Genomic DNA, 26,611 nt, shown 5'->3' on the forward strand with positions numbered 1-26,611 from the left:
TCCCAGAAAAGCAGGAGCTTCTGCACCCCAGAGGCGCCACATTTCTGACGTTTACTCCAGGACCCTAAAGAAAAGTGTGCAACGCTGTGTAGTAAAGACAAGCGTGGATTCGAGCCACGTAAGAAGGATAAACGAGCAAAAAGACCCAAAGCGTTCACCTTTGAAGTATGTACCTGTGTATCCAATTTATTAATTAAAACCAGCTTGCTTATTAATAAACAAGGGTTAAGGAGTCACAATAATTTAGCCATTATTCTTAGAAAATTAATAACATGGAGAAGTAGAAAATATTCTAGGTTAGTAAATAAAATATTTCTAGTAATCTGTCCCAAAGTGTATTTAAAAAAAAAAACAAACAAACCCTAAGACCAACCATCGCTCTGCCGGGCTCGGGCGCAGAAGGGGATGGGAAGCGTGTGCTGGCACGACCGGAAGCTCGGGGCCAGGCTCAACGGCAGCTGAAGACGTGGACACGGTCGTGCTGGCCGGGGAGGACACGAGAGGACTCCCCAGAGCCCAGGGCTCCCGGGCTCCGCTTGTGGGGCTCTGGGTCCAGCACAGTGTTCAACACAGGACATCAGTGGAGGGTTCACTCCCACCCCGTTCTGAGCACAGCTGACGACGACGACGACGACATCAACACCCTACCAAGCACCACCGACTCTGGGGTCGCAAGCCCTTCTTAAAGACTGCTAGGTCCTCCCTCGACCCCTCTCTGCTTCCTTCCCAAGCTCGACTCACACAGCACCGTGGGGAGGGCGGCGAAGCAGCAAATGTCAACATCCAGAAAGTAAATTCCTATGGAACGATCACACACAACCACCATCTCACTGCTTAAACAACACACAACCACCACCTCACTGCTTAAACGACACTGCTTACGTGATATTGGTTGAGTGATATTAATGGTATCACTGTTTAAATGACACTGCATGGTGTGTGTGTGTGTGTGTGTGTATGTGTGTGTGTGTGTGTGTTGCAGCTAAATTTGATCTCTGGTTTTTGAACAAATTCTTTTTATGTGTGAGAGGTATAGCGCATTAAATATTCTTTTTGTTGCCTAATAAACATAAACGACCCGTTTCATAGCTCAAGTGTAGATACCTGTTTCAGTCTTAGTTGTAAATAAGATTCCCTGAGTGGGGGGCCAGTGGCTCAGGCGGCTGAGATCTGAGGATGGTGGTTCAAAGCCAGCCTCGCAGGAAGGGCTGGCAGACTTTCTCTCCCATTAATTTTTGCACGGGTGTTGACAAATGACATGCCGCAGTCAGCTGGGAAACAAAATAGCCTGGCGAGGCCAGGGTGAGAAGTGGTGCTAGGGCCACCGTCAGGAGGAGAGGCTTGGTCAGTTATAACCAGAAGATGACACAAAGTGACGGAAATTTAAAAGGCAAAGGAATCTAACAAAAATTCCTTAGGATGAGAAATGTGTAATGTCATTGTTTTTGTTTGAGATTTTGGTTTTCAGAGAAGACTATAAGTAACACATTTATCTGAGCCATGGCCGACGACAGGGCCTCTTCCTTGGAGAGAAGAATGACACAGACACACGGTAGACTCAGCTGGGCATGCTACCTTCTCATTTCTACACAGATGCCCCTCCCGGTGACTAATCCACGGCCCGATGTTTGGGGAGTTTTTTCCTCCCGTTTTGGTATCTGGCTCCTGGCCTCGGCACAGGCCAGGCGCGTGATCTCCTGCAGACAGCCCTGCACCCCGGCCACGCTGCCCATTCCCAGCCCAAATCAGCTCCCCTGGCAAGCGGCAGTCCCTGCTGATCAACACCAAGTGTGGTTCTGAGGACAGGGTCAAGCTGCATTCGTGCTAGTGCTACCTTCCTTTCCTTTCTCATCCTTCTGCCTCATTTCCAAGTCTCGTGCCGGCCACCCCTTTGTTTTACTGTCCAACTGTAATCCCACTTGCAGTCACAACCACTGCCCCTGAGACAAAACTGCCCCCCAGCTAAACCACACCAAACCCACCCCACCTTCGTAAACTCGAGTCCAGCAGTGACTTGGTTGCAGGCACCCACTCCAGGCTCGGAGCATCTCCACGCCTGGCTCTTCATTAGCCGTGAACGGATTCAAAAAGTCCACGCCGCAAGTCAGAATGCAGAGAATTATAAAGTCTAAGAATAACCGCACGCAGGGAGTCACGCCTGCAGCTGTAGGTGGCTTTCTAGCAGCTCTAAGGCTATTTGGTGGGTGTGATTTGGAAAGGCTCAGAAATATAGATGTCAGACTGAGAGGACATGGCATATTAGACCAGACTTCACTTGGTAAGGAGAGGAAAACACCCGGATGTCAGGTGTGCCTGCAGTGACCTACAGCTGGCCCAGGCACCTTGGAGACGACATCTCATCCACTCTCCCAATTTCCACTCTGTGTCTGTCACACGTTCACACGTGCGTCAAGAGATCTTTGGGATAGGAACATCTTCTGTTAGGTCACACTCAAGGTCAAGTGCACCTGTCAACGAGGACATGTGTCTAACTGTGTGGACATCCATGAGGGTTTTTTTTTTTTTGTAGGTTATGGGGCTTGAACTCAGCCTGGGCACTGTTCCTGAGCTCGTCAGCTCAAGGCTACGACCCTACCCTTGAACCACGGCACCACTTCCCATTTTCTAGAGGTTAATTGAAGGTAAGAGTCTCAGGTCCTTTTGTGCCTGGGGCTGGCTTTGAACCTTGATCCTCAGATCTCAGCCTCCTGAGTAGCCCAGGAAGGTTTAAGTGCTCAGGACAATCTCTTCTCCTGCCACCATCATCAAATGTAAGGCGTCATGGGAATGCTTCCACTTTCTGTGGCCCCCCACGTTAAGGGACACGGGGCTGTAACATTTCCAGAGGCAGTCATGCTCAGTGACTAACAAGTCACAAAACCAAAGCTCAGCTCCCTCCCGGCAGACATCTGACCCTGACACCTCTCCCCGGGCTTCACGTGTCAGGAGGAGAAAGCTAAGACAGGGTGTTTTCTAAATGTCCTCCGTGGAAGTCAGTATTCACTGGGGATGTGGCACAGGGATGCATTGTGGGAACTACAGTAAGGGTCTGGTTTTTCTCCTCTGGGAGTTGAAGAGAAAGAGAGCATAATTAGATCAGTATAAGCCCAGAATTTTAATTTTATCCATACTTAGACTGATGTCATTGTTCTGATTTTAACTGAATAGACATTTGCCTTAAACACTAATCAGTGTTTCCCTGGACCAGGCACATAATCTAAGTGAGCCAAATATTGTGAGCTCAAACAATGTGCAAATCTACACTCAGGTGGGACGTTAGCAGGGTAGATGGCACAGTGTAAGCGTTTAGAAGAGCCTAGGCTGTCCCGAAGCGACGAGACCACCCACCCTGACCAAATCTTCCCTGGCGTAAGGAGCTACAGACATCACCCAGACAGGCACACACTCAGACACTCACACTACTGACATCGGTCACACTCTTTGCAGCCAGGAGGTCCAAAACAAGCAAACATACTTTGAAGAAATAAAAAAAAATTCTTCTGGTGATAAGAGTTGCAAAGTTATAATAAAAAAGCCACAATGGGAAATGCTTGGAAAAACCTATTCTGAAAGCATTGAAGTGGAGATTTTTTTTCAGGTATTTCTTAAGAGTATCATAATTCAACCAGGTGAGCTGGTTGCATTCCTATTGTAATATGCATCTGCTGGGTTACACACACACACACACACACACAAATCTACCTGAGGAAGGCTGAGGTTTGCCAGGCCTTTGCCAGAAGGAGAAGACTCTAATCATAAGCAGTGTCTTTTTACAGTTTCAGGCAATCCACAGCCGTGGACACTGGACACAGCCCAGGCAGGTACAAGGCCTCCTTCACAGAGACCAGGGCCATGCCAGGCCTCGCCCAGCCACGCCATCAAGGAAACCTCACTTCTTCCACGTTCTCAGCTGGAGCTCTACCCGCATCTCTAACGTTCCTGTGGGGCTCTCGGAAGCATTTCCATTTACTTAGTGAGAGTTGTATTTGAAGTCACATTAATGATCTCACTGGCACACCATTCTGCACTGGCCATTTTTACACACCGTGCCTCGAAAGCATCTGTACAACAGAATCCCAGGCCATGGAAAACGGAACTCGAAGGAAATCCTAGAGAGGCCTTGTATCCAGTGGAGAGCTTGTTTGAAGGCCAAAGCACCATTCTACCTACACAGTGCCTGGAAGACCTCTCTAAGTCGAATTTCTTTTTAGTTTTAGACTATTCTAAGAGGGCTCTATATAGTACATAATATTGCTGAAAATAGCATAATCTGTTGATAACCTTCAGACATTAGAACAGAAAGTAAGATAAACATGAAAAAATTCAAGCATTACTAAATGTCAAATGAAATTCAACACAATATAACATGTTCTCTGTAACTATAATTTAAAGGGAAGTTACTCTCTCTCCACGGTAGGCAGAGACACACATGCTACAAGCATTGGGAAAACATAATTTCTATGGAGAATTACCATCAAGTGAAGGATTTAGCTGAGATCATGTTAATAAATTGAAAACTTTACTTTAATCGTGAGGGAAGACAAGCAAGTATTACCTAAAAATAAGATAAACTGGAATTAATGTTCTAATCCCAGCAATCTGAATGACTAAGTGTCTTGTTGGTATAACTTATAAATAGCTACCCATACCATTCCGTGAGATTTAGCAATTATAAATCACCACCATCTTTAGCATAATGCAAGCCCTAAGGAATAAAATTTCACTTCACTTTATCAACAGAAAGCACTTCTACAATTGTCTACTTCCAAGTCGTCCTTTTGCCTTTGCAAGATTCGGGTAATCACGGAATTCCAAACTGACGTATAATTAGATAACACTGTCACGTATCTGCCTTCAGAAATTTTTTTTTGCTACAGCCTGTGCTTCTACACGGTCTTACTTCTGGAGGCTTCTTAGACAAGTAGGGAAACTTCGTGACCATTGTGGGAATTGGTCATTTTAATATACCATTCTCTAGTCACATGCCCATGCTGTGTGTTCAGAGTACATCTAACCCTGCTATAATGAACCTTGGGGTTCACATTTTGCTAAGGTAATTCTGTATTTGATTATTTTCCCTCTCACTTTACTTTTTTTTTTCTAAAGTCCTGAATCGTTTAAGCTTCCTCATTACCAAGATAAAGCTACGTCTTAATAGAGTCTTCAATATATCAATCCAATTGTAAAAACCGCCACGTGGGACAAACAGTCTGCTTGTTGTGAGTTACAAAATGCAGAGAACACAGGAACTGTAGAGCTGAGCACAAAGATAGCAGAAGTAAAGTGACCTGGAACACCAATAATGGTGGATCCATTTATCCACGAGCTGCTTCATTCTGACAACGTGGGTTTTTCTTAAAACCCCGCAGAACACAACACACACACACACACACACACACACACACACACACACACACACACACACACACAAAGGTGAAGTTCTCCCAGAGAAATAAGCCAACTCTGTTATGAAAGAACCAACCCTTGATGGAGCCAGACATTTCCAAGCTGTGCTTGATCAACTCTGCAGTCCTCACCACAGGCAGGCGTGACAGGAGCCCACACGACTGACCCACCTGGGGCGGAGCTTTGCCACACAGCTGCTGTCCTGCCCTCTGCCCGATGCCCACGGCTCTTCCGAAGACTATGATGCCTTCATCTCTGTCCTAGATATTATATTCGCCCTTGAAATTCAATGCACGAGCGGTGACAAAGACTTTTAAGAAATCGATATTGTTTTTTCTTCCTTTTCAAAATTCTAAAGGAAGAAAGGGAAGCAGTGGTCCACGGAGACCCAGAAAAGGACAGCAGGGACAAAGCCTGGTGGCTGTCTAGGCCTAAGGCCGGGCAGGGGGCCTTGTCCGGTCAGCTTCAGAAAGGCAATGCTGGAATGCAGTGTCCTAGAGCCTTGCACGGTGACCCCAGTCCCCCAGCTCACAGGGGCAGAGCTTGGAGATCAAGGTGCGAAGTCTTCACAGTCACTGGGGCCAAAACCAGTGAGTGAGGCGGCCTTTGCCCCCCCTCCCGCCCCCTTCCGGGAGGCAGAGCCTCTGTGGCACAGGTGTGTGCTGGAACTGTATTGCATCATCCCCTCTTCTGTGCTCACTTCACAGTTCCTCAGTCTGCTCCACACTTTGGAGATGTGCTGGGGGCCCAAAGGTTCCTCTCTTTATTTCAAGTCTCACCCGTCCACCACACTCTCCTGAAAGACCCACGGATAACACCCTGTTTCCACTCTTCAAAAAACAGATCTCATTATCTTCTTTGGTTCTAAAACTATTTAATCAACCAAAGACAGTGTTTCTATCATTAAGAAAGTTTTAAGTGGGCCGGGAATTTGGCCTAGTGGTTAAAGTGCTTGCCTAGCATGCATGAAGACCTGGGTTCGATTCCTCGGTACCACATACATAGAAAAAAGCCGGAAGTGGTGCTGAGGCTCAAGTGGTAGAGCCCTAGCCTTGAGAAAACCCAAGGACAGTGCTCAGGCCCTGAGCTCAAGCCCAGGACTGGCAAAAAAAAAAAAAAAAGAAAGTTTTAAGCATTTCTCACGGGCCTTTCCTACACACAGCACTCACACAAAATGAAAGAGAAAAAAGGAAGAATCACAGGCTAGCAGCACAGACACTAACTCGGGTGTCTTTGTAGCTTGTATATCTCTATGCTCTAAGTTCTATCATGATTTTACTAATATATTCCAGAGAGACAGCTGGTGGTTAAATTTTAAAGGACCACAAAACACTCCCTTTATTTCACTGATTGCAACCAAGAAAAAAATTTAAAAGACAAAATAATCTCTTCTTAGACCCCAGAAGCTCACCCCCTCCTAGGCCTGTGGACACTGAACAGACAGAACGACGGATTACAGGAGACACTTCTGAGGTTTCCCTGCCCAACACAACACAGTGCCTACAAATGGCTTTACCATCCGTGTGATCTTTTACCACCCCTCAAGATCCTATTTTGAGAAAATTTCTCCAGCTATTTTTGTCGTCATTTCTGTACATAGGACATCTTGAGACAATTTGAAAAAAAAAAAAGAAAAGAAAGGTATATAGCAGCATTTTGAGGCTGCTGCAACCATGAGTCAAACCAATTGTATGCACAAATAATGAGAAAGTTGCAGGAATTTTAACAATAAGTAAACAATTAATGACTGTGAAATCATTTCCAAAGAGAGACGAGTATTTTTGTTGTGTGTTAAAATAAACCTTCGCTTTAACAAACACTGGATGAAATATTAATAAAAGGAACCATGGGATTTCTGTGTGTTTGAAATATCTAAGAAGAGCAGGGGAAGTGGTGACAGTGTCTACATGGAGAAAATTCAGCCAAGAATTGATGAGAAACACGAGGTGCTTTTGTATACAAACTCACACACACACACACACACGCACACACGTATACAGATATACACATGTACATATATATACATATATATATATATACATATGCTTGATCAACATACCATGGTAAAAGTATTTTAAAGGACGACTTAATATAGCATTCTAGAGATGCTATGCAAATATCTTTTGTAACTATTAGTTTTACTAAAAAGGTTGAGATAAATTAAGAACCAATACGAAGCTAACGAAACATATCTCCATGACCCATCTCCAACATAACCATCTGATGTATAATTCTTCAAAAATAGACCTTGAAATTGTTCTAGTGTGCCACTCCAGTGCGTTTTCTACACATGTTCTAAGCACAGAGTAAACAGCAAGAGACAAATAACGAAATAGCTATTACATTTGGGGATCTCTCCTAGCTGCCACCCTCTAAACCCCTGTGTGACATATACACTTCAGCATACAGAACCACCTGAGTTTAGAGTTCATTCACTCCTATGATTTGACCTTAAATAAGGAATCTCACAGTCCAAAATGGTGTCCATCCTACTTTAGGTAAATGATACGATATAATTCCTCTAAAAATTATTTTAGCAGATTCACTGCCTCTGCACCCTCCCAAAACTAGCACAATGATTATTATATCACGTTTAATCAGACTTATAGGCAATTCAGTTTGTATTTTCCAGATTCCTATGCAGCATCTTTATGGGTTATCACATTTGTATTTTGATTCAAACTTCTCCAGTGTGGTGGAGCAGGAAAAGTTCCCAGGTAAATATTCCTTTCAGCTAAATAGTTCAGCTTATGTTTTAATTGCTCATCTTCTGTGGTAGGGCTCGTGTGATAAGAAACTGCTTGCATGGGCTTACTTCCAATGTACAAAACAAGAAAGAGGGTGAAAATGCTCTGAAATATAAAACCAAGTGTGTAAAATTAACAGGCTAGATGCCAACTCAATAAAATGTACAGTAATATAAAGTATCTAGGCTCTTAATATGCTAAATGTGAACTCAATGAAGTGACAAAAATACCTGTTAAACACCTTCCCCTCCCATAGTCAATAACTCCACATATTAGAGGACAGCGGGCTATTACATGAAAAATGCAATCTTTGTGTGTTGTGTTCTCTTTATAGTATGTGTGTGTGGGGTGTGTGTGTGTGTGTGTGTGTGTGTGTGTGTGTGGTGTGTGTGTGGTATGTGTGTGTGTGTGTGTGTGTGTGTGTGTGTGGTGTGTGTGGTATATGTGTGTGTGGTATGTGTGTGTGTGTATACAGGTATTTGGCCTTGACCTCAGGGCCTGGTCATTGTCCTTAAGCTCTTTGGCTCTACCACTCTAGTGCTCTACCACTTGAGCTGCAGCTCCCCTTCTGGTTTCTTGGTAGCTCACTAGAGAAAAGAATCTCACAGACTTTGCTGCCTTGGCTGGCTTTGAACTGCGATCTCCTCTCAGCCTCTTGAGGAGCTAGGATGACAGCCACCACACAACTTTTAAACGATAGTATTTCGTTTGGATATATTTAGGAAAACTCAGAATGGTAAGGACAAGCCACATAACTAGATGACACCTGCACAGGGTTAAGTAAGACACCCAAGTGACTCACCTTGGAGAACGAATGCACCTGTCACCTCCATAAAAGCCTGGGGGTAAGAGCCAGTGTGGGGATCTACTGACCAGCACAGAACAGAAGTGATCCTGGCTACCAGGGCACAGCAGGGATAAATGGGATGCCATAAATCAATTAATATGAAGAAATGCAGACCCAGGAGAATGTAGACGAGTGTCATTGAGAAGAAACAATAGCAATATTTAAAAAAAAAATTTGTGGTGATGCTCAGAAGTTTGCTTGACGGTGCCAGAACTTGTGCGTGCGCATGTGTGGAGGAAGAAACACCACCCAGAAGCCCACTGTGGTGAAGTCTGTAATTAGTGAGGATGTGAACGTCCACCACTGCTGCCTTTAATAGTGGTCAGGTTCAATTTCTTTACAGAATATGAAGGTTTGACCAGAACACGGCCAATCCAGTCTGTCTCATATGAACCCCCTGCCTCCCCCAGGGTGGAAGCAAGTCTGTTGGCCAACCAACCTCTGGGAAGACTATTCAACACAGGAGACAGAATTTCTTGGACAGAACTAATTCCAAACCGCTCCTGAGCCCAGATCTCATGTGATACAAGCTAAAAGTAGGGAGGCCTACTGTGCAAGTACAAAGCAAATGCCAACAGATACCGGTGCAGGCCTGGATGGCAAATGGACAGCTGCTCTCTATCTGCTCCTTGTTAGATTTGTGTGGCTTTCACCTTAAATCCTATTAGTTGAGACAGATCATTGCCCAGCAAGGTAAGAAGAGTCAACATAAAACGGCATTATCTTCTGAAACTAGGGTTACAGGGAACGCCAGGCAAGGCCATTGCCACCATAGTTAATGGAGGAATGGCAGGCACCATAAAGACATTCCATTTCCCAGAGAACTACGTTAGAATACAGCGTGCTGAACATTAAATCCAGCTGGGACACACACACACACTCTCACACACTCACACACACACACTAGCAGATCCTTTTCTTTCTCATGGGGTTGAAGTGAGTAAACTATTTTGATTGGAAGAGATTTAATCATAAGCCCCAAATACAGCCAGCTAATGATGTGATGCTAAGACAAGAGATTTGGGGCCAAAGAGACACACTGAGAAAGGGGGAAACTAAGGCTCAAGAACCTCCAGGCACACAAGAAAAGTGTCACCAATATTCTTCCCACAGTACTGAGTTCACAGCAGTAGAGAATTCTCACAGGAGGCAGACAGAGGGAGACAACGAAGAGTCTGCCAGCAACGTCACCAAACAAAGCAAGTCCTGCCATTCCAGGCAACTTAAGACCTGGCCCACGAAACACAGACAGACGCCTGCAAGATGTCTTCCAAAACGAAGCTCACGGAGAGATGCAGGTAAACTTCCCGTCACAGATTAAATAAAGGTGTGAAAATGTTTACCATCAGTGTTGCCTGACAGGAAGTTACCAGCAATTTCCTGCAAAGGGTGCCAGCCAGTCTGAGGATTCTAGAAAATTCCGCGGACTCAGAGGTCGTCTCATAGTATGATGGTGCTACTTTCGCTGTACACAAAATAGCTTATCATTGGATGACGCGTAGAGCAAGTTGTTTCACAAATATATTTCAGACAAAATAGCATTGATTATCTCCTGATCGTTTCCAGAATCAAGGAATAAGTCATGTGTACTGGGAAAAAAAATCAGCAAATGTCCAAGAAACAAATTTTCTAGCTTTACTAGTGAGGGCTTAGACCTATTGAGATTGGACACCGTCACTCATTCACTGACAGAGAGTGAGGAGAGGCTGTTCAAACGGTAAATCCAAAATCATAGCAAACAATGACCCTCAGAAGAACTCACTGTCATTTCTTTCTCATTTAAATTCTTATATGCTTCTCATTTGCTGAGAATTTACAGAGATTTTTAACCCTATGACAGAATTTCTCTTTGCGAAGATGTCCATAACCCTAAAATTCAAACAGAGATGTCCACAATTGTAAAAAGCACTCTTGGGCTCAGGATGATGAGAAGGCAAGGCTATTTTTTAAGCTCCAGAGAATATTTTGTCTCAGGTTTCCAACGATCCTTTAAAGTGGTAAAAACAATTGTCAATCTTAATCAAGCTTTAAAATGATAAAAAGGTCACCGATTGTGTTACTCTAATAAAAACTCAAGGCAAACATGGGCCCACAGTCAACTTTTCTGGGGACCTTGGCACAGTGTCTGCGATAGGAGCTGTGGCCCCTCCATTGTCATTTACCTCTCCACTCTCTCAACGTCTCAACCTGATGAGCCGGGTGAGAATGGTAACCCTGTAAGAAAACATGCACATAGGGCACTCCGAGCACTGACAAATGGGCTTCAACTGACATCCAATTTTGAACGAATTCATTTCTTTAAAACACACCATGGTCCCTCTTCAGGGACCGTTCCTTCCCCTTTGGCTGGGATGGGTTTGTGAGGCGGGCCTCCAGTCTTGGCTCCAGGCGGCTGGGACCGCAGGCCCCAGCCAGCCCCTGCACCCAGGAGCATCCTGCAATATGCACATAGTCAAGACTGTTGTGAAAGACAACTTCTCACGTTTAGCTTTCAGTTAGGTATATAAGTTTGAAGTCATACAAGTGGATAGGATGGTCTAATTACTATTTCAACTATAGCGCCCTTTTTGCATCATTACTGTATAAATTATAGTCATGGCTTCATTAGGCTTTTTTGGGAGTTTTACAAAATTAAATATACAGCTACTTTTCCTAACATCAAAATGTACATTATGTTCACGATAAAACTAAACGCACATTTAAGCAAAAATAGAAGAGCAACCTCAATAATTATTTAAACATTCTGATTAAAAGCAAGTAATTGGTGTCAATTTTTAGCTTCTTTAATTACATAAGGGATGTGCTTTTCAATTTAGAAGATGAGAATATTTCCATTCCTGATGATAAATGACACAGTCTTAAAAAGAACCATCACTTGTATGAACAACAAGAAAAATGATCCATGAGCTGGCTTCTGGCTTGTACTATTGAACAATAAAATCCACTACTCCTATGAAATCAGGGCAACGAAGGGCAATTGCATGGATCTGAAGTGACATGAACACAATTAAACTTGTACGAAGAGCCAACATTAACTTAAGTACAAACCAGTCCATTTCTACTTATTTGCCGTGCGTGTTTTAACCCCAATCTAAAATGATAAGCAGTGTGAACTGGCTAAAATTAATAATAATGATGATGATGATGATGATAGGTACTATTATTAAAAGAATGATTTCCCACCATATCCAGACAGACAGCATACAAGTGAGTCTGCACGGGGCTAGTGTAACAGGGAAGAAACTGGCTTCCAGGTTCCACGATCCTGAAATCAGGATTCTATATAAAAAGTCTAGGTTCTCAACACATAGGGGAATTTTCACTAAGTGGGAGGCAGCATGGTCTCTGATCTTATTAAACTATTGTTACCATGACACATTCAAAAGGAAAGGTACTTAGAATTACATGTAGCAATAATTACCAAAGCTCACTGGAAGCACAAGAGGACCAACTGATTCTCCCAGTATCTGAAGTCCATTCCCTTGACTATGGATGCAGAAGGCAAGTATTTATTATTCGAAAATACCGTCGGAGCGTCTTGACTGCCTGCCTTCACCTTCTTGCAGGTGCCTTCCTACAACACCTGTTTTTAAAAGTATGTGAGATGACGCTTCACTGGGCTACTGAAACTTGGGGAAAGGTTTATTTTCAATACCAAATACCATTTAAGTTCAGACACCAATTTAAGCGATAAAGAGGCCTGGGAAAGCTTTGTCTTTCTGAGGCTCATCAGTGGGTGTAGGTGTCTGAAGACTTCAAAATGGCATCTTACTCATTCACTTGTTTGTCCCCCGAGTGCATGCTATTACTTATAAAAGGCCAAACACATATCAGTAAAATATAGGAAGTCAAAATTGTTTGGTTCTGAAGCACAACAGTACTATATCTTACCCAGCATCCCTTCTAGTCTGTCTGCACCCCAAGACACCCCACCCAGCATCCATTCTACAGTCTACCTCCACCCTAAGTTACCCCACCTTGCTTCTGCCAGCCCTCAGGCTCTGCCTGGGTGGGCAGGCACCCCGAAGCGAGTTCCTGAAGGCGGCTGAGCCCCTGAAGGTGACCGAGGCCCCGAAGGTGACCAAGGCCCAGAAGGTGACAGAGCCCCCAGGCAGCTGGGGCACACTTACTCAGATAGGGCGGTTTGTAAGGCGCTCGCGTGCTGGTCAGCAGCCCGTCCAGCTCCTTCCTCTCCAGGGCGCTGTGCAGGGCCCTCTCCTTGCCGAAGGTGGAGAAGGACCGCTCGGGCCCTGGCGGTGCTTCTGGGGCCTCAAACACCTCGGTGTCCGGCACGGAATCCATGCCTGGGACGTGCAGGTTGCTGCGGTAGTCGGCGGCCTGGCGGCCATCGGACGGGACAAAGGCTGGCATCCAGCAGCGGTCCGAGTGGCCCAGGGCCTTGCACTCCTCCGTGCAGTTGGAGAAGAGGTCCATGCCTGCAGGAGACATAAGGGACAGACAGGCTGCCATGGGGCTGGGGACAGGGCCAGCCAGGACGGCCCTGGAAAGCCTGGGGACAGGGACATGGCCACTCCCTCCTCCCCATCCTCTGAACCAGAAGGGCCGCCTGCCAGTGTGCAGAGAAAGACATGCAGCCGGCGGCCTGGTGACACAGGTTCTAGACCACCCAAGTACCCAGGGGAAAGGCCAGCCCTAAGGACCTGTGTGTGTGTGCGTGCGTGTGTGTGTGTGTGTGCGCGTGCGCTTGTGTGTGTGTGTGTGTGTGTGTGTGTGTGTCTATTTACTCATTTGTTTACTTATTTGTAGTACTTGGGCTTGGAAGTGACATCCAAGCTGTCTAAATAATGAAGTAACGAGTGGGAAAAGAATAGTCAAAGTTTCTTGTGAGGTTCAGAGCAACAAACCCCCAACCCCCCAAAATCACAGGTCAAGGCTTCATCATCCAGAACTCCTAATGTCGTCTGGAGCTTCTGTTCCTAGACACAAAAGAAATGGAGGAAATATGCTGAGTACCAGCAACGATAGTCTGCTACTTCTGGAGCCATTGTAGACGCGAAGCCGAGCAGCACAGAGATGGAGGGCAGCCGGCCGGGGGACGGGGTGCTAAGGAGGTCATGGAGAAGCAAGAGCCGCTCCCTGGCGAGCTGCAAGCCAGTTTTCTCAGCTTCCAGCAAGCTGGCTTCATCACAGCAGCTCTTATTGGCACTCGGGAAGTCCATATTATTACAAGTCAGTTATTGTTTAGCACCTTGGACCACGCCAGAACAAATGGCCTAATTAGAAAAACATCAAGGTAACCAAAGGCAGTCCGAGGCAGGAGCAGATAATATTGACAAACAGCTTACTTCTCCTTTGGGATTGTAAAGAGCTCGCCTTCGCAGTCAACAGGAAAGTGCTTACCCATGCCACACGACCAAGACGTCAGATGACGGCCTTGGTTTTTATTGTGCTGCTTAGACAAACTAAAGTGTCCTGTGCTATCTGGCCACGATTAAGAAAGGTCTTCCCGTTTCTTAAGCAAGGCATTAGAGTTGTTTAGCATCGCACAACACTATTTGAATTTTTTTTTCCCATCCCCGGGGTTTGAACTCCGGGCTAGGGCACTGTCCCTGAGCCTCTTGGTACTCAAAGTGATTGCTCTATCCCTTGAGCCACAGCACCACTTCTAGTTTTTTTTTTTGGGGGGGGGTGAATTGTTTATTGGAGACAAGAGTCTCACAGACTTTCCTGCCTAGGTTGGCTTCAAACCCTCATCCTCAGATCTCAGCCTCCTGAGTTACAAGCACGAGCCACTGGTCTTAATTTTGATTTGAGGCACTACACAGAAAAACACAAAAATAACACCTCGCTGTCTTTCTAACTATAGTAACTCACTTATTGAACAGGCTGTAAAATCATGTTAGATTGAAGTAACTAATATCACTGACGTACAGATAACTCATCAAATGCAAGACCAAGAAAAATTGTATTTTTTTTTTTACCAGAGAGAAGAATGTATCTAGCAAACTTACTTGATGGTTAATTCTATAAATACCATGAGCAGTAAGAGCCTTCAAAGGCTAGCTTCTAAACTTCCCTTCTAAACTTCCAACCGTATTATGTGATTTATATGTTTGTATCTGTTAATGTTATATTCATAAAATAATTTTCAAATACATGCTTTCTATATTTATGGTAAGAGGTTCAGAATTATGAATAACCACTTACATAAACTATTTCTCAAACCCTGACACCAAGTCCCTTGCATGTCTCGCTCCTGATATAATAACTTTTTTATTAAGTTAAGCTGTGTACAATGCTGAGTCTGACTTTGATTACAACATTTCACTGGTAATTGTCATGCCTAAGCCTGGAAATAAATTGCTGAGCAGTGAACTGTTGAGTGGAAACGCGAGCCGGGGCTGGGATAAAGAACCAGCATGGAATGGATCCACGTTTTGAAAGATGCCAAGAATGAAGCTCAAGATTTAACCCTACTTCTGCAAAAAGGAGAAGGAGAGGGGAAAAAAAAAGAAGAAGAAGAGGGAGGAAATGATAATGTCTCTGACACAGGTAGAAACCTGTTGGTTTCATTTTGAAAAAATAAACTATAAATGAGCTATAAACTTTGTGGTTGATGTTGTAATGATAGTGCTGAAGTTTATAACTAAACTGGGCACTGTCCCTTGGCTTTCTCACTCAAGTCTGGTGCTCTACCACTTGAGCCACTCCTCTGCTCCTCCTCTTCCTCACTTTTTTGCTGGGTTATTAAAGATATGAGTCTTCCAGACGTTTCTGCCAAGGCTAGCTTCGAACCACGATATCATCACGCAAATTCTTTCACACTGTTGCATTTGCCCATATAATCTTCTAATTCTAAATAGTATGGTCTCGTATGTGAGTAAAAAGTTTCTGCCCAATAAAGTAACAGAAGGTTCTTCAAATTTTACTTTTAAGTATGGGGAGTTTTTATTCAGTTATGAATTTTCTCTTTCACGTGTGTGATGTTTTTTCTGTCTCTCTCGATTAATTATTAGAGACTATGAAAATTTCCTTAGGTCAGGCAGAAAAGCCTGTAAGATCTGATTCTGTACCGAAAGTCTATGTCACGCTTATAAAGCAAACATCTGAGAATACGAAGATTTTGCTGAGAAACGAAGTCTCATGACAAAAGGGAAATGCTATTTACAAAGTGCACGTGGCTAGTTTATGGATTCATTCTGCACAATGGAATTCCCTTAGTAAAAATATCCAGCGCTTCTCATAATGAGACCGAAAGGGAGGCCTCCTGCTCCAGAAGTTTTATCGATCAAACAAGTAGATCTGCTTGCGTGGGAAAAAACTCAAGGTGTAGATATGAAAATGAAAAACATATCAATCAATAGGCTTCGAATAAGTAACAAGAAATGAGCTGAGAGATTTTTTTCCCCCATTGGTCATTCAGGTAGACACGTGGAGAGCCAGATGAAAACGACTGCCCTGCCTGACTCTGGATAGCTATGACAGGACTGACTGTCATCTTTCCTTTTAAGTCTTTTTATTGGTACTGGGAGTTTGGCCTACTGGTAGAGTGCTTGCCTAGCATGCACGGTGCTCTGGGTTCGATTCCTCAGTACTGCATACACTGAAGAAAGCCAGAAGTGGTGCTGAGCGCTAGCCTTGAGGAAAGCCCAAGGACAGTGCTCAGGCCCTGAGCTCAAGCTCCAGAACTGATAAAAAATAAATAAACAAAAGTATTTTCATTATCTTCACGTAGTTATACTAAGGAATTGTCATTCAACAAAGCAGTTTGTGAAGAGAGTGCATTTTTCTTTTATCATTTGTTGTTAGTCTCATTAAATATACTATCCCTGTAATTACCAAGTAAATAGAGGCAGTTTAACTTCAGTGGTACAAAATGACTGCATTGCACAGCATGCTTTGTTACCTTGAAATGCAAAAATCTGTAACACTGAACATTTCATGTGTTAACTAGATTCTATTTCTGCTTTCCAATTCTCTTAGTATTGACCCTATGAAATTTTTCAAGAGTCCAAAAATATGGGTCAAACCTTCTTTGGAAATTATGGTTAAAAAAAATCTAAGAAATATTGTAACATATGTTTGACTTGAAATCTCCTGTTCTTGTTACCTATTTTTCTGGCTCTCAGAAACAATCTATGTCACAAAGCATGACAGCTGATGTGAGAGGTGTCAAGACGAGGAGGATATAGTTAGACGAAACTTAAAACACTGCTTTTTTAACTTTCCTTTAAAGTCAACAGGGCAGAGTTGTATAGAAAAAAAACTGTGATTTCAAAAATACTACAACTGCATTCAACTCATGTTGGTCCCTAATAATATTAATAATACAAATTATAGGCACATTTCTTTCTCAAGCTATAAGGCTCCACTAAAGCAGGGAGTGTCAGGTTTAAAGGAGACGGCACTCCAGTTACTGAGACATTCTCTTGCCTTGCTTGTAAATTCTGAAAATGGAAAATTAAACAGTAAAGATTATAGCTAGAAAATTTCACGTGGGGCCAGATTTTAATCAAAATTTTAAAATGCATCAAGGTTTTGTCCTTACTGTTCCTCTGAAATGTTATCATTTTCTCCATTTTCCCTTTCGTGGTTACTCTGATTATAAGTCTCTTGATCATGATCACACCGTAGCACATGGCCTCACCATAGATGTTTTTGTAAACAACCAGTCGAGGTTGATTTTCTGTATGAAGATCACTTTCCAGTCTGCAAGCTCTGAGGGGAGTGGGAGAAGGGATGCCTGTCGGTGTGGTGCCTGGAGCAGCCCCAGGTGCCTCGGCCTCCCCTGTCACCCTGCATCCCAGGACTGGTACCTCAAGGCCCTGGGCTCTAAACTGCCCAGCACATAAATCCCCCAGGAATTCAGCAGCTGGGAATGGAAGTGCCCACCCCAAGACGAGCTGAGGCTCTTCAGCAGGCCTCAGGGACCCCTCCCCTCTCCAACACGTGTCTGGAAAGATGGCTGTAAGGTGGGCCTCCTGGCACATCTGACCAGGGCCCCCACCCCTCTCAAGGTGGAATGGACGCCTGCCCCAGTCCCAGCCAGGCCCACAGGGGCGCAGCTGCCTGGATGTCCAGAGCCTGCTTGAACAAGCCAGGGGAGGGGAAGAGGGAGAGGAGAAGCCCCAAGCAGCAGCTCTTGGTGAAGGAAGACCTCTCCAAGTCAGCATACAGTAAGCAGGCGTGTGGGAGGGAGAATGTAAAGGAGATGCTGGGAACTCCTACCGGGCGGAACACCAAGCTACTCTGTGCAGGCTGGGAAGGGTTATAAACTGAGAGAGAATGCTCCGGACTTCTCTCTAATGTCAGCTCCACTGATAATTTAACTCTCCCGCCTGAGATGTAGGGGGGGATTTGCAAATCTGGTCTTCTCTGCTGACCTTGAGAGGAACACCTGAATAAGGCATAGCTGTGTGACGAGCATTACCTAATTCTGACACTTTAGATGTCTCCAAATAATGCAACAGATTTATTGCAACAAGCTGGTGATTTTTGAGATAGGACAGCTACTTGTTCTGAAGTTCATAACATACATCACGCTAAGTACTAACGAAAGTTCCCAAATAAGTGCATTGTAACTCTCTGCAGTGAGGAGTCGTGCTTAACAATAAAACTGAAAACACTCGCAATCCTTTTGACAGTGAAATGGGTGTGCTGGACCTGGGGACGATTCTCCCACGAACGCGCCAGCCTTCTGAAGCTGTTCCCACTGGGCCTACCACGTGCTCACCCAGGAACCACTGAAAAAAAGAGGCTTTCATGTGTCCAAGAACTCAAGACGGGGCGGGGGGGGGGGGGGAGCAACGTTTGGATAGAAAAATAAACTGCCTAGCCTTTTCAGAAGGCTTTGCAGAACACATTCAAATGCACTGGCATCTCAAATACTTTGAAAGCAACATCACCAAAATGGCCACACAGAGCCTGGGAAATAAGACAGCGACGGGAAACAGAGGGATAGGAATGTGTCCTCATCTGTCTTCCAAATTTAGCCCTTTATGCAAATGTGCATCCTCTCCCTTCCCTTGGGCAGTTTATTATGGCTCATTATGTCTAAGGGACTAAACTAATTGAAATGTTTATTGAGACTATAGTGCTACAGAAAAAGAAAATTTCAAAGGCAGCAGGCAAGGGCTAAATGCAGCCAAAGAAACCTGTCTCAGATCCTCTCCTTTTATATCGAAGGTTCTGATGGAAAACTTTTCACAGACTGACAGCTTCGTTAGAGACTAAGGAGGAATAGACGCCGTCCATGCTAAATGTACAGTTGTTAAAAGAGAACAATAAATCATATACCACAAACAGAGCAAAAATCATGAAAGGAGCTTTGTGCTGGGGTGCAGCGTGCTGGCCCAGCCTGGTTTGTTGTGGAGCTGGGCACAGATGCTCTCTGTTCAGTCAGCTGGAAGGCCCTTGGAACTGGGGCCTCCCTGGCTCTGGCAGCTCTCAAGTCTTCTTAGGCCTGCATATTAATGACTCACTCCCAGCCACAGAAAGGGCGCCTTGAGCACCTCTCTCCCTCCTCCTGCCGGCTTCCCAGGGCCCAGCCAGAGGAAGGGAGCCTCCACAGGCCAGACCATGGCAGGTGGGCACTGCCCTTCCTCAGGACGCCCCAGGATCACCGCCAGGGCCCCCCAGCACGGCAGGGAACAGCGCCCTCCAGGACTGTCTGGCAAGTGGACCCCATCTCCTAAGGCAATAAACTCAACGCTCAGGTGAGCGGAGTAGAGCCAGAGTCAGGCTAAGCACAGGTGTTCAGAGGTCAGAAACTGACCCTCCCATCTCGTACACGCGCAGGAAACCAGGAGCAGACAACCAAACCTTCACAGCATGGGCCACACACACACACACACAGATACAGAAAGACATACACGAAACCAAGAAGCTGGCAGCAAAAACCCAACCCTTCACAGACATGTGCCACACAGACACACATACCCATACACACACAGATTCACAGAGAGAAACACAGACACACACACACCCAACCCTTCACAGACATGTGCCCCACCGCCACTATGAAACCGGGAGGCCAAGAGCAAAAACCCAACCCTTCACAGACATGTGCCACACAGGCACACATACACACACAAACACACACACACACACACACGTGATACGCACACAGACACATCCATGAGATACACACACACACACACACACACACGCACAAAACCAGGAAGCCAAGAGCAAAAACCCAACCCTTCACAGACATGTTTCCCCCACACACACCATGAAACCAGGAGGCCAAGAGCAAAAAATCCAACCCTCTGCAGATGACATTCAACCAAGCCGAGGGGAGCCCAGGTGTGTGGAATGACTTTCACTGTAAGGAAAATATTTTATTTCCTCTAAGTTTCCTTTTATAATACCAGCAGTTCAATTCAGATGACTTTATACAAGTGAAGACCCAGCCTGGGGAAAGAAAGCTAAGTGAAAATAAAACCAAAATCGTGCAGCCATGGCAGCTCCTCTCACACATACACACACATGAGAGTTCAGCACACGAGAGTACAACAGCACCAAGGAACGCACGGGGCAATCAGGGAATATATATATTAAAAAAAAAAAAAACACCCAATGTAATCAAGGCACTCCCTCAGGGAAGGGAAGGGAAGTGGAGGAGAGGGGAGGGAAGGGAGGGGAAGAAGGAAAGGGGAGGGGAGAGGAGGGGAAGGGAGGGAAGGGAAGGGAAGGGAAAGGAAAGGAAAGGAAGGGAAGAAGGGGAGGGGAGGGGAGGGGAGGGGAGGGGAGGGGAAGGAAGGGAAGGGAAGGGAAGGAAGGGAAGAAGGGGAGGGGAGGGGAAGGGAAGGAAGGGAAGAAGGGGAGGGGAGGGGAAGGGAGGGAAGGGGAGGGAAAGGAAGGGAAGAAGGGGAGGGGAGGGGAGGGAAGGGAAGAAGGGGAGGGGAGGGAAGGGAGGGGAAGAAGGAAAGGGGAGGGGAGGGGAGGGGAGGGAAGGCAGGAAGGGAAGGGAAAGGAAAGGAAGGGAAGAAGGGGGGAGGGAAGGGAAGAAGGGAAGAAATGGAGGGAAGGGAACTGGGAGGGGAGGGGAGGGAAGGCAAGGCAAGGGAAGGGAAGGCAAAGGGAAGAAAGGAAGGGAAGAAGGGAAGGGGAGGGGAGGGGAGGGAAGGGAAAGGAAGGCAAGGGAAAGGAAGGGAAGGGAAGGAGACCAGACAGGGTGCAAGGTGGGGAGACCTGGAGTCAATTTAATTTCCACAAAGATCACCCATACACAAGTATCCCTGATGGCGGAGTGAGGGACGGTCCCCCTTCTGCCCTTCTCTGACAGTCTAGAGAGCCACGGGAACGCGAGGCTTTAGAAGTCCAGGTGGTTCAGAACTAGAAAGCCAGCACTCACCGGCGGACTGGCCCCGGTTGGTGGCGTCGTGGTCGCTGTCTCCTTGCTCACTGTCGCCGTGGCCGCTGTCCTTGGAGCTCACGATGTCCGCTTCCTGGAAGGCAGAGCTGCAAAGAGAAGACCACAGTTGGAATACAACATGGAGACAATTCTTCTGCCACCACATGGCTGCAGACAAGCGCTGCAGGCGGGCAGAGCTGCCAGTGGGCCTCACTGCCCCGGAAAGTTCCTTTCACGACCTGAGCCTGCCCCCCTCCCTCCCCAGGCGTGCATGGACTAGGGGAAGGCACGAGGCTCTGGCTACAGCTGACTCAGAAAACAGAGGTGGAACTGTCAGGAAAACAGTCACCAAACCTCTCAGAGGCTGTGAAGGGATCTAAGCCAGTCTTCCTCTTCCTGGAGCTGGGTGGCCTAAGCATTTGTGTCTGTCCTTGTTTTAAAGTATTTTGTAGTACTGTTCACCTTCTCTCACTTAAAATATGCATGCACCTTATCTTCAGGATGGAGACACCGGTCTGCTTCTGCTGGGGAGTAGACTGTCCACACACTAAGCCAGGAAGTGAGGAGGGGTGCTTACCTGTTGACCCGCCGGGGTCTGTCTACTAGGTAGCTGAGCTCTGCCCGCTGGTGTTTCGTCTAGGAAAGAGAATAAACAGGTCAAGAGCGTTTGAAGGCTTGGGTCTCACTCGCAGTGTGCCTGGGGGTGAGAAACGAGATTCTGCTCAGGGGATTTGGTGCATGCTAGGGCGACAGCCCAGGGACTGGCAGGGTGGAGGGGCGTGGTGTGGAGACAGGACACCACCTTGTCTGCCAGCCAGTGGTGGAGATTGTGATTTTTCAGTGTTGGCCAATATCAATGCACGTCTGCAGGGACGTGTAAAGCCCTCACAGCCAAGGCTCCTCAGCTCTGGTTACCAGCCATCAGCCTGGCACTCCCTTCTCCCCTCACAGGCACACCTTGTGTCTCCTGTGCCAGTGCATTTTGGTGAGCCGAGGGGGACCCCACGCTCAGGAGGAAAGAGGAGTGCATGTCTTAGGGAATTACTTTGATGTTGATTTTCCAAATGTGCCTATGACACAAGTGAGATGTACAGATACTGGGGACACCAGTGGGCAATACCAGCCTCACAGGAAGGAGACTGTCCACGCGGGGGCTCGCAGTCCTGTCCACGGCCCCCCTCTCCTCCCCACGCCACTCCACTCCCGTTTGAACCTTTTCTGGTCCATCCTTGGCTGGGCACCTCGGATGACCATGGTCCCCGCTCGGCTCTAGTCCACCCCTGCGGGGGCCGGGTGCCAGCGGGGCTTCATCCACAGTCCCGCCAGTGGCTGCGGGCCTCCAGGGCCTCGCTCCGGGCCTCCCCGACCCCTCCCCGCGCCGCCCCCCTCCCTGCGCCCTCCCTCCCCCTCCCCGCGCCCCTCCCCTCCCCCTCCTCCTTCCTGCGCCCTCCCTCCCCCTCCTCCCCGCGCCCCTCCCCGCGCCGGCCCCCCCCTTCCCCGACCCCTCCCCACGCCGGCCCCCCTCCCCCTCCCGGCGCCCTCCCTCCTTCCCCTCCCCGCGCCCCACCCCGCCTGGCCCGCTGCACTCCGGAGGGGGCGGGGACTTCGCACGAAGGAGGGTGGGGAACGGGGTACTCGGGATTGGAGAATCCGGGGCTGGGGGGGGGATTGGGGGACACCGAGGGGGCGCAGGGGCGGACGGAAGGAGCTGAGCCACCCCGCCCCGCGCGCGCGCGCGCACACACACTCTCACGCGCACCCTCACGCGCACACTCACACACACACACACTCACACACGCTCACACACCCCTCGCCCGACCCCAGCCCCCCCCCGGGCGCGCCCGCCTCACCTCGGTGGACAGCAGGCCGCCGTTGGCCAGCAAGTCGGGCTGCGGGTCGGCGTAGCCGGCCACCAGGGCCCCGCAGGGGCCGCGCTCGGCGTCGGCGGCGGCGCGCGAGGGGCTGCAGGGCTTGAGGAACATGAGGTCGGTCTTGGCGGACTCGGGCGTCAGGCAGACCTGGTAGCAGTAGTTCTGGGCGTGGTGGTGGGCGCCGAAGGCCCCGGGCTCGTCGGCGGGCGCGGGGGGCGCGTGGCCCGGCGCAGCGGCGGCGGCGCTGGGCACCAGCATGATGTCCGCCTTGCTCAGCTTCTTCTTGCGCGCCCTGGCCTGGCGGCCGCAGCAGCAGCAACAGCAGCAGCCGGCGCCGCAGCCGGCGCAGCAGGCGCAGCCGTCGGCGGCCAGGCAGGAGCGCACGCTGAGCTTCTTGTCCTTGCGGCAGCGCACGGCCAGCACGATCATGGCCAGCAGGAAGACGAAGGACACGGAGCCCAGCGCGATGATGAGGATGAGCGTGAGGTCCAGCGCGCTCTCCGCGCCCGCGCCGCCGCCCGCGCGCCCAGGCCGCGGCGGCTCCCCGGGGCCGGCGCCCGGGCCGTCGGGCGCGCCGTCCACCAGGCGCACCTCGAGCGCGGCGGTGGAGGACAGCGGCGGCTGCCCGTGGTCGCGCACCTCCACCACCAGCTCGAAGGGCCGCTGCGGGTCGCGCTTGGCCGGCACGCGGCGCGCCGTGCGCAGCTCCCCGGTGCGCCAGTCCAGGCGGAAGAGGTTGAGCTCGTTGCCCCGCAGCAGGCTGTAGGTGAGGCGCGCGTTGTCGCCGTCGTCCGCGTCCACGGCGGCCACGCGCGTCACCAGGTAGCCCGGCTCGGCCGAGCGCGGCAGGGCCTCGCGCGCGGGGGTCCCGTTGCGGCCGGGCAGCGGCGCCACGATGGCGGGCGCGTTGTCGTTCTGGTCCACCACCAGGATGCGCACCGTGGCGTTGCCCGCCAGCGCCTGCGGGCTGCCCGCGTCGCGCGCCTCCACCTGGAAGCTGAAGGCCTTGAGCTGCTCGTAGTCGAAGGAGCGCAGCGCGTACAGGTAGCCGTTCTCGGCGTTGACCGACACGTAGGTGGCCACGCTCATGCCCTGGATCTGGCTCTCCAGGATGGCGTAGGCCAGGCGCGCGTTGGCGCCCTCGTCGCGGTCCGTGGCGCTCACGGCGTAGATGTAGGCGCCGGGGACGTTGTTCTCCGTCACGTGCACGTCGTAGAGCGGCTGGCTGAAGCGCGGCGCGTTGTCGTTCACGTCGGCCACCCGCACGCGGATGGAGCGGCTGGTGGCCAGCGCGGGCGCGCCGCCGTCGCGCGCCACCACGGTGAGCGTGTAGGCGTCGCCGGCCTCGCGGTCGAGCGGCGCGGCGGTGACCAGCGTGTAGTAGTTCTGGAAGGACGGCTTGAGCAGGAAGGGCGCGTCGCCCAGCAGCTCGCAGTGCACGCGCCCGTTCTCGTCCGCGTCGCGGTCGGCTACGCTGAACAGGGCCACCACGGTGCCCGGCGCCGCGCCCTCGCTCACCGCCTCCTTCACCGTGCTGAAGCTGATCTCGGGCGCGTTGTCGTTGGCGTCCAGCACGCGCACCAGCACCTTGCAGTGCGCGGGCACGGCGTTGGGGCCCAGGTCCTTGGCCTGCACGTACACCTGCTGCACGGGGCTCTCCTCGTAGTCCAGCTCCCCGCTCACCTCCAGGCGCCCCGTGCGCGGCGACAGCCCGAAGAGCTCTCGCGCGCGGGCCGACGCGTGGCTGCTGAAGGCATACACCACCTCGCCGTTGGCGCCCTCGTCGGGGTCGCTGGCGTTCAGCTGCAGCACCAGCGTGCCGGGCGGCGAGTTCTCGGGCAGCGACACGGTGTACACGGGCTGGTCGAAGGCGGGCACGTTATCGTTGGAGTCGAGCACGCGGATGGTGAGCAGGGCCGTGCCGGTGCGCTGCGGCTGCGGCGGCGGCGGCTGGAGGCCGCGACCCGGGCCCGCGCCGTCCCCGTCCCCGTCCCCGCCATCCCCGCCGCCGTCCCCCGCGCCCGCGCCCGCGCCGTCCCCGCCGCCCCCGCCCCCGTCCACCGCGGTGAGCACGTATCGGTGAACCGCCTGCTGCTCGCGGTCCAGCGGCTTCTCCAGCACCAGCTCGGCGAAGCGGCCGCCATCGCCCTGCGTCTGCACGTCCAGCGAGAAGTAGCTGTTGGGCGTGATCTGGTAGTCGCGCAGCGCGTTGGTGCCCACGTCCGGGTCGAAGGCGCTCTCCAGCGGGAAGCGCGTGCCCGGCGTGGCGCTCTCCGAGATCTCCAGCGTGAGGTCGGGCTCCGGGAAGGCCGGCGGGTTGTCGTTGATGTCCAGCACCTCGATCTCCACGCGGAACAGCTCCAGCGGGTTCTCCAGGAACACCTCCAGGTGCAGCACGCACGCCGGGCTCTGGCGGCAGATCTGCTCGCGGTCGATCTTCTCGTTCACGAACAGCACGCCCGTCTCCAGGTTCACGTCCAGGTACGGGCTCCGCGAGTTGGGCACCGTCTGGAAGCGGCGGGCCGAAAGTTTCGTGATGTCCAGGCCCAGGTCCTCCGCGATGTTGCCCACGAACGCGCCATGCTCCTGCTCCTCCTGCACGGTGTAGTGGAGCTGGGACGCGACCCCGGCCGCCATCCACGCCAGGGCGAGGAGGACGCGCAGGAGCATCTCCGAGGCCGGGCCGAGCAGCGCCCCCGCCGCCGCCGCCGCCGCCGCCGCGGGGCGAGGGCCGCGACAGACGCCGGCCCCGGCTCGAGCGCTACGGCTGCGGGCGGCCGCCGCGGCGCGCCGCTCCCCGGAGGAGGCGATCCCCGCCGCCGCCGCGTGCTCGCGCCTCCCCGGGCCGGCCTGCGTCTCCAATGGCAGCGCCGCGAGCGGGGCCGCCGTGCCCGGCGCCTCGCCGAGCCTCCTCCCCGCCCCGCGCGCTCAGGGCAACAGCGGCGCCTCCATGGTCCTGGGCCCCGCGGTCGGTCCCGGCTCCCCGCGGACGAGCTCTCGGGGCGTCTGCTGGCTCCCCGGCCGGGGGGAGGTCGGGGCCGAGAATGAAGAAGAGGCAGGCGACGAGCGGGAGGCGGCGGCGGCGGCGGCGGCGGCGGCGGAGGCGAGGCTGCCACCGCCGACCATGCCTCCAGATGCCAACGGCTGGCACCGGCGGGAGGGTCGGAAAACCGGGAGCGAACCCGGCCGGAACCCCGGGCCGGCTCTGCCGCATCAAAGTTTCATCCTCCTCCGCTCTCCGGGAGCACGCGTGCGCGCGCCCCGCGCCCTCCCGGGCATTTCGGGGTCCGCTCTCTCTATCGGGGTGGTCGGGCCGGCTCTCCGCGTCCGCCGCGTCCCCGGCCGCGGCGTCCCCGACCTCCCGGCGAGCGTGGGCAGCGTCTGTGTCCCGAGGCCGCCCCGGCTCCCGCGCCCGCCCCGC

General features: G+C 50.4%; 1 protein-coding gene across 2 annotated transcripts in view; it reads right to left on the reverse strand.

Annotated features, from left to right (window-relative positions):
* Nucleotides 1-25,893, reverse strand: part of Pcdh10 (protocadherin 10) — a 45,732-nt gene extending 19,839 nt beyond the window's left edge. For both annotated transcript variants that reach the window (XM_090356946.1, XM_090356947.1), the window contains exons 1-4: nucleotides 23,170-25,893; nucleotides 21,897-21,955; nucleotides 21,320-21,426; nucleotides 13,131-13,436 (exon numbers count right to left, since the gene is read on the reverse strand). In XM_090356946.1, the coding sequence (XP_090213072.1) occupies nucleotides 13,131-13,436; nucleotides 21,320-21,426; nucleotides 21,897-21,955; nucleotides 23,170-25,860 (3,163 nt within the window). In that variant the 5' untranslated portion in view covers nucleotides 25,861-25,893. The remainder of the gene's footprint in view (nucleotides 1-13,130; nucleotides 13,437-21,319; nucleotides 21,427-21,896; nucleotides 21,956-23,169) is intronic.
* Between the last annotated feature and the right edge of the window lie 718 nt (nucleotides 25,894-26,611).

This window comes from Megascapheus bottae, chromosome 23 (assembly GCF_031878675.1).
Source record: "Megascapheus bottae isolate mThoBot1 chromosome 23, mThoBot2.hap1, whole genome shotgun sequence".
NCBI lineage: Eukaryota > Metazoa > Chordata > Mammalia > Rodentia > Geomyidae > Megascapheus > Megascapheus bottae.